General features: G+C 33.4%; 1 protein-coding gene across 1 annotated transcript; it reads left to right on the forward strand.

Annotated features, from left to right (window-relative positions):
• The first annotated feature begins 6,258 nt into the window (after positions 1–6,258).
• On the forward strand, positions 6,259–8,039 carry LOC106720286. Its single transcript, XM_014514882.2, has 3 exons — positions 6,259–6,316; positions 6,428–6,666; positions 7,943–8,039. Exons 2-3 carry the CDS (start codon positions 6,442–6,444, stop codon positions 7,961–7,963), a joined length of 246 nt encoding a protein of 81 aa, XP_014370368.2. The 5' UTR covers positions 6,259–6,316; positions 6,428–6,441; the 3' UTR covers positions 7,964–8,039.
• The last annotated feature ends 1,091 nt before the right edge of the window (positions 8,040–9,130 follow it).

Raw genomic sequence — 9,130 nt, forward strand, 5'->3', positions numbered from 1 at the left:
AAACAAACAAAGAACGACCTAGGTCCTCAAAAATAGGGAAGGGAACACTTCAAATAGCCATCCGCAATTGCTGATGCGTTGTCTACTAAAGAAAATATTTCCACTTTCTATGCGTCACTTTCTCTGTCAAATCTACTTTCCCTTCCCATGCTTTCTTTATAAAAAGGTGGGAAGAGAAATAGACTAAAATTAGGCTCCATCGTTAATCTCTTTAGGTTTTGCTAAATGGAAATTTTCTCTAAGAAAAGTTTCTAAGAAAAGTGAAGAACAAGTTTTACCAACTTAGTAGTTAGTAATGGACTAACATTCTCAAGAAAGTTTTAGAAGCGTTTAAAGTAAGATATATGTGACGAAGATTTGTTTCGAAGTACATATTAGATTTAAATCTCCATCGCAAAAGAATCCTCCGAGGGATGCCCAACAACAATGCGCTGTAGGAAAAACTTATTCAATTTGACTGAGGAGACAACTGTTCCTCGGGTTTGAAATCCATTGTATTCGTTCACCTCTTTTCGCTGTTCGTTATTTTTTTCATTTTATCTGTTCCTGAACAATACTTTCATTCCATCCGTTTTTCGACATTAGACATGCAAGGCACGTTCGGTCGCGACTGCTCCACGGCCAAGTTTTGTGCAGGTCCTATATTAAATAAGCGTTGGCGAACTTTAAATTATTAATTGGCTGCCGTTGGTCAAAGAGTGGTGAAAAATTTTGTAGGGTCAATTTATATCAGGGTACGTGCATAAAAAATCATTCGAGCGACACATTACCAAAAATTATATATAGATTTATATTTTTCGTTCTAATGAGGAGTTACAGCGGTGACTGGCTAACATAAATTTAAGGATAGCTATTGAAGGAAATTATCACAATTTACGATCAGATATTAAATCAACATTATAGATTTTTAATTTCACAGATTTCTATGCAAAAAATATTTGAAAGTGCAATTCCTAATTGTCATGCAAAAAAGTTTCGCCGTGATCTTTTCAGATTATGGTTACCTAAACAATACTAATTTCCAACTTATTTTTCTAAATAACAAAAAGTGCAGGCCCATTTTAGTTACGTATTTTTAAATTTTAATCGCTCATCTTATCTCTTGTGATGTGTTCTAGTTGAACATGTGAACAACGTGCAGTTCTATTGGTACGTGCAAATGAACCGCCCAACAAAACGTTGTATTTGTCTTCATACTTCGTTCGCTTGAAACTCATACATTATTGATGACCGAACATTCTCAGCTCCGGATTGTCACCGCCTACACGATCGTTTGATTATTTCATAAGAGTTGGCGAACTTCGCTGAATTACGATCGGCAACATGAATTTTTACTACGACAATATTTACGTCGCGTTCGATGTTGATGTCATTCAATAACTCTTTGGTGATACCATCAAAATATACTTCCTTGTAAAAATATAAGGCATTTTCGAAATGTCATCTTTTTATTCCAGTTTAAACAATAATTTACACTATTATTATAATTTACGAAATATAAACTAACCTAAATTTATGTATTAACAATGTCAAAGTTTACATGTCTGTTTGCAGTTAAGTTGTAAAATATTATAGCATTAAACATACTTTTTTAATCTACTAACGTATTAAAAAATAACATAATAACAGCGTTATATCTCAGCTCTGACATAAAAGGCAATTTTTCGAATAAAATAGGAATGTCCTACTTGAAACTAAGCCAAGGAGCGTATTAAAATTTTTAAAAGACGACATTTTATGGCAAAGTCGACGAAGTGTTTCATTTTATTTTAAAAATAAATTCGAGCATCCAAACGCGAGTGTCACAGAACGACAGCTGTTTCTACAACGTTGCGAATTCAAATTATGGAGCTAAAATTTGTTGTGGAAATTAAATACTGAATATTACTGTTTTTATTTACATAAATAAAATGAAACGATCATGAAATTAATTTAAATTTAGGAATTTTTAAACTGTTTATTCCAATTTTGAGAAATTTATTCAAAACTTTACTGCAAATCTAATGCCATACTTGTTACTAAACCTCTTTTTTCTTCAATTTTACCTAATTCTAATGTTAAAATACAATTCATTTAAGGAGAGAACGTTTTTAATCTGACATAGTATATCATTTTCTTTACACACATCATCATTCTATCTATCAATGCCCAAATATTCCAACAAGCTCGTGCGACATTATTTTTACAGCGATAACTTATTTATTAAATTAAATCAACTTCTCTTTTTTGCCAACTACTAACAACATCATATCTATGATGAACGATCTCGTGAACGTAAATTAGAATTGTAGTTGGCTGTCGCCACCCATTTGTTGTAAGCAAAAAACACGTTAGCACAATCGAATAAACAGAATCTAAGGCGTAATGTTTTATTCATGCCGCCGCAAATGGCAATTACAGTAACAGAGTTCTCGGGACGGAAGGAAACATTGTATAAAAAAAGCTTTGGTAGCCGTTAACCGGACGATGGAGCGTTGTTTGCCCGCAAAATTATGCTCGCAATGTTAGGGCGCGCCGTTTCCCTTTGACCTAATATCTTGTTCCTGTTCGGTTTTGTCATTTCTGCTTTGTTTGCGTTCTCTGTTATCATTAATTCTCTCATCAATACAAATGGAATTTCATTTTTAGTAGCGAGCACAAAGTCCGCTTGAAAGAATTTTTATTTTGAATGTTATTGAAATTATGTTACCATTTTCAGAAATCGCTTCTGTTAGTCTTAAGGGCATAGTTACATTAGTCAATAGCGCACAAATGCATGATGCGAGATATTTTTTGTTCAGGCATAGTGCTCACATGCGAGAACCGTTTTCATTAGTCGTTAGGGCCCGTATGCGTTGGGCGATTGTCCTTTCTTTTCCTTACCACGCATTATACTCGTCAACTGAGTCCCTGCACGACGCTTGCTTTACATAAACCGATCATTTTTAGTAGTTGTTCATATGCTGTAGAACGCCCGAGTTATCCGACAATTGATATTGCGCCCTAACGGTAAGCATGTAAGAAAAATCCAGCTAAGACCTTCTGTCAAATGATTACATCAGATTTATGTCTTAATTGTATTATAATTAATATTATTTCATAAGAAATATTTAATAGATCGAGTCGAACCAATCGAATTATTATAGAGAAATATCAGCATATGGGAAATGTCAGTATTTCTTAGAGATTAAGTAACACTATTATTAAAACAAAGTATGTAATAAAACTGCTAAGTAAAGAAGTGTTTATCAATTGTCAATAACGTTAAAAATTATTAGGGCCTAACAACATTTTATGCTGCAATACATTCACCTGTATTACAAATACTTTGTTAAGTAAAATAAAGTCAACCATAAAAAGTAACAAGGGTCGTTAGGAGCTTTAAATTTTGTCCTGTGCTAAGCAGATTACATTTTATTATCCGCATTTTCATGCGTTGCCTTCACCTTTGTTAACGGACACTTTTAATTAAACCTCAGAAACATTTACACCTGTTTTTGATTTCTAATAAACACTTAACAACAAAGAATTAAAATTTATTTTCGACTTTTTTTTTGCAATATTAGCTAATAATAAAAGACATATGAGTACGAAAGCAACCTGTAGATTTTAGAGAATTTACTTTCTAATTATGTGATAAAATAACCATACAGGATAAAAAGCGGTCTATCCAAGTCATGTTGGTGCATAATTAAAGTGCGAGAGGATTTTCGATTTACGCAGACAGATTTACAAAGACAATATGTACCTGTCTATAATTTTTACGATAAAAACGACCCTGCAAATTACTTACGAACATTAACATAAATGTAAATACAATAAGAATATTTTACATAAAATTAGTTAGTATAGAAACTTTTTTATTTTTTTCTGAAAAAAAAATGGCATTATGAAGTTCTTTGAAAGAAATTAATGAGAAGTAATTAATGTTTTTTCACCCTCTGTCTAATTATTCCAGTTGGACAGAACACTTTAATTATTCTGCTTTGAAATAAAATGGCGTAGTGTCACGCAACTCTGTTATAAGTGAAGATTTTAAACTTTATCCGCTCGATTACATTAAAATGAACTAATTAACAATTGTTATTATTATATATTTAACATCTAAAAATACTGGGCTACAAAATAAAATTCAATTCATCAAGTATTCAAAGTACTGATTAGGGGAGCTTATTTATTAATTCGATATTTTTGTGTGTGCTTGTACTTGAAACAAATGTGTATCGGTAGCCAGAGTAAAAAAGTAGCGCAGTAGAATCGAATGTTTTGCTATGCACTAGATAAGGACAGAATTAAGAAATTAACAGAATACCAGCGACAGTTGAAAATGAGATTAAAGCAGCGTAAATGAAGTAACTCGTAACAAGAAAAAGTAACAGTATTCTACATAATATATCAAAGAGGGCTCAGTGTAAGTGGCTATAAAAGTGATAAAATATCTATTTAGCTTTTTCTGCGCGAGCGTTTTCTACGTTCCACGGGCCAAAGAAATGTTCGCTTCCTTCCCAGAAACGTTTGGCGACGCGTAATTGCAGTTTATGTTAACTCAGATAAACGTGATAAGTTTTTTCTGCTCTAACACTCTCCCACCACAAGATATTCTCATTAAAGTTATAGAAAGGAAAAAGATAACGTAAACAATACATGAAACTTATTCTGCTTTCCGTTGAGCTTGTTAACCTACATTCATTGGTGGGTTTGGTCTAGTAGATTTTTGTGTCAATCTACTCTTGAATTCCTGATGCCAATATTATGTTTGCATACCCTGACTTCTGAGGTCATATGACTGTCTATTGAATCTTATTTCTTTGTGTCTTGCTCAACGCTCGCTTTTATTTCTCATGGTCTTTACGATGATTCCTTACTTTGCTTATAAAATTTTAGTTGTATACATCATATATAATATTAAATTACTTAATAATGTCATCAGCTTGTGTTCAGTTTGTAAAAATATTATCCTTAATTGTGCCAATAAAATGTTACGAAATGCATACACGTTTGATTTGATTGAATTAGTACGTGACTGGCGAGTTTTGTCGGACCTTTTATTTGTATGCAGATAAAAGTAGGATTTCCATTTTGCTGCAGTAATCAATTTATTGATGCTGTACAGGTGCACTGATTTCGTGGATGCTGGGCATAGTGTGCGGACTGAAAAAATATTCTACCATTTGTTATACATTTTTCTTTTATTATTGTAGAGTAATAAATGTACATTATGAACAACAACAGTATTGGTGGAATTGGTGGTTTTCGTTACAACGAAAAGGCACTACTGCCTGAGTATAATTATAATAAGCAAGTATTAACTATACTAATTACCACAACACGGATTATAATCCAATATTTTTGTACTTGGGTAATTGTACTACTTAATAGTGTGCTCTACTTTTATTTCACCTTTTCAATATAGTTAAGTAAATATTGTTGCGTGTTGCCGCTTACAGATCTTATTTGAGGAGCGTCGGAAAAAAAAAACAATAAATCATATTGTTGTTTTAGTGGAAAAGTGTAAAAATATAAAAAAAAAATGTACAGAAAAAAACGGCGTCTATCCAAGTCATTCCGATGATTTTCGATTTACGCAGACCTGTTTATATTGCTTACCAATGGTATGCGAGATTAATTATTAACAGCGTAAGAAAATTCATATCTATGGGTATCACCTAGGAACATGATTTTTTTTTTCTAATTTTTAACTTTCATTATGTTTGTTTTTTCATTCATGGCTCACAACCAATTGGCATGATTAAAAAAATCAAAATGTGATTGGTCGGTTTTTTTTAAAGGTTAATTTTGTGCGTCATGCATATTTAACAAAGCAATTAAAATACAAAGTAATAATTTAAAAGTAAGATTTAATAGGAAATAAAAATTTAACCTAACATGACCTTTGACTGGTGAACTCCAGGTGCGCTCGACATTTTTTGCGATCGTTTACTTTTGAAGAGTCTTGTCGTCTCGTATGTTCTCGCTCGCAACATATCAAGTGACAGTATTATTCTTGTCATGAGACACTCCAGTAATCGGTCAGATATGAAAAGTACTTTACAGATTATCTAAAATGATATTGAGAGAATCTGTAAGTACAAAAGAATATTATGGATATTATCTGTTAGATTATTTTTCAGAGTATTTTTAGATAGTGTAGTAAGATACTAATTGCAATGCATGCCGGGTGTAGTGCAAATAAAATAATGCAATTAAATTTAATCACATTTACAACCTCTGACTACAGTTATTGTTAAGTTACGAAGGTAAAAAAATAAAGGCACATAATTTGGAATAGTTCGAATCGATCTATCATTTAAATTACAATTTTACCTTCGACAGCAGGTTGGTATAATCAATTTGCAATTTAATTTAAATTAAAAATTGAAGGTAGGCAGCGATTAGTTGCCGTTGAAATTAGACAAACTATTTCCTATTTAAAGAACTTCTTCCCAAGAAAATAAATAAGAAATGGCAACGAAGGAGAGAATGATAAATTTCGTTAGCGAGGCGCAGTACCAGGCGTTAGTGGCACGCTACGTCGCCTTCGTTGATGCCATGGGTGACCCAGCGCAGCCCGTAGTACGAGTCAACGAGCGCCTCAGCCCCCGGCATCTGCAGGAGCTGCAGCTTGTTAGAGAGATCAGCGAAGAGCTGCAGAAAAAGAAACATGATGATATGAAGAAAGCGGCAGCGGTGAGGATTTCATATTCTTTCACCTCCCGAGCTATAATATCCTATTTTTCCTCAACCAATCGATCGCTTTCTGAAATAACTTTCAAATATAGGCGATTGTCGTGAGTGAGTTAACTTTGTAATAGTTTGCATTGCTTTGGCTTAAATTGACGAAGCTTGGTGTTGATTTGTGGTGAGAAATCTTTATTTTGCATCCCTCTGAGACACGATCGATTTTATCATTAGCAATATAAATAGCTACGATGTTTTTCTAGAGGTTCTAAAAACGCTCAACATTAGTCGGCTTTGATTGGATTTGAAAGTCACTCGTTGTATTTTATTGCTTGACCTTAAAATTGTATGAGGATTATTTCTATGAAAGTTGGTATTTCTATGCTGCAACTCTTATAAAAGCAATAAACACTCTGCAGACATAGGATTTCATTATAGCATACACACTTTATCTATATGAAAATATTAAAATTGTTTTAGGCCACTTTAAAAGTTATACAAAATTAGTGGACGACCATTTTTCTTAGCAAAGTTATTACCGTGCGCGACCTGGCAGATTTAAAATTACAAACACTGCGACTAAACTACTGCATCAATTCTAGTTATTTAAACTGTATTGATATCTTAAATCTAGATTTGCATATTAAATGATTTTAAATTCCAAACTGGTGATAAATATTGAAACAACTCAACTTAACAGATGAACTATACGTAGTTCATCACCGTCACTTTATATACGTATAAAGTGACGATTATAGCTTTATTAGTACCTATTTCTTTACTATGCCTTGGTGGGGGGAGGATTAACAGACCTGTATGTCCGGCCCTGGGTGTTCGACCAAGCGCCTACTCTAACGCCGGTCCTGTGTGGGCAATTTAAAGTATTTATCGCTAGAAATAATCATTACACCGTTTTTATTACAAGTAATCGTTCGTATTTATTAAACCTCCTTATGGTATTGCACGGTGGGACTCCAAGTTACTGTAAAACCCGAATCTTTTTTTAAATAAGAAATAGAAAAGGGGTAGCTATCCACAACACGAGAGAAACATATGCATAGTAAGTTGTCAGTTATTGTATACATTAGCTGAATACTGGCAATACTCGCAAATAGATTAAAAGCAAGTAGACTTTATTTGAGCCTTTATTCTATTAGATAGAGCCGGCTGGTGCCAGTCTTGAATACGTCATATGTATGACATATGAAAGTTTTATTCTGGTGTCACATACAGACACTAATTATATCTATCCGTATAGATAAAACTTGCTTTTACTTTGTTACAGAAAGCAGCGAATATCAACTAAATGTCAGCTTAAGAAACAGCAGCGATGGAAGAAAATCAGAAACAAAGTAATACAGAATTTAACGTTTTTTAACTATCTAAGATATTTTGAAACAAGTATATATGTACTAATTTGGAAATAACTTAATTTGAACAATGATATTTAAATACATAACAATATAAAATGATTATCCGGTTTCGCTTAAGTGGCAAGATGGCGTTACATTTTCAGTGTACCCAATGGGGTTCATTTAGAGTTAAATCTGTGCTTTTTAATTTTGACAAATTTAGAAGAAATCACGAGGTCAAAAACTACGTGCAACATAAAAATAGTTGGAAAAAAGAGTCCCTCAGTGGGGACATACAGTGAGCTAATAATGAAGGGTATGCTTTTTTCCGATTTAATATTCTCGACAATTAAACTGCCGCATTATCAACAGTAACTGTTAAATGAAAAACCCTCCACTGGACAGTAGGCATTTCGAGTTCAGCGGTGAGGCTGTCTATCAAAAAGCACTTTTGTGGTTACGTCGCCACGTGGAACACGCGGATTTACCGCTCGCGGCATTTTCATGTCGACCGCATTGTCAAATACAGATGTAAAGGACAACTACATGTGGCAGAGTAAGTATTAAGTCGAACAATTTTAGGCTGTATTTGTAGACTGGTAATTAGAAGGATAATATCCAGTTTTAAGACTATCTACCACATAGGCGCCTAATGAATGCACAGTGTATTGTACTTGTACAACAAGAAATTCTTATACGTTTTTGGCGTGTAGAAATCTGCAATGTACTACCAAACTATTTGTAAAACAGTGTTAGTCCTAGGTGCCTTAATATACGAATAGCTTAGTGTAAAAGTTTGGATAATATGATGGTTAATAATGATTTATTAGTCTCCGTAATCTACGAAGGTATTTTCTTTAAAAAATCGGACACAAAGACACTCCTTTCTCATTCCAATCAATTATACTCGTATAATATGAACAATACGCTGTTGGAAAAATGCAGATATTAGCGTCACATCTAGTTAATCTTACAAATACTATGCAATAGTATGGGTATTGCTTTGTCGACGAACGGGGGCTACAATTAATTTCAGACATACAGTCATGTTGACTTCATTTTGGCCGAGAAATTAAACACGAACACAATATTACGAGCGCTCGGGGCGGAGGCAGGGCGAC

The sequence above is a fragment of the Papilio machaon genome, chromosome 8 (assembly GCF_912999745.1).
Source record: "Papilio machaon chromosome 8, ilPapMach1.1, whole genome shotgun sequence".
In the NCBI taxonomy this organism is placed as follows: domain Eukaryota; kingdom Metazoa; phylum Arthropoda; class Insecta; order Lepidoptera; family Papilionidae; genus Papilio; species Papilio machaon.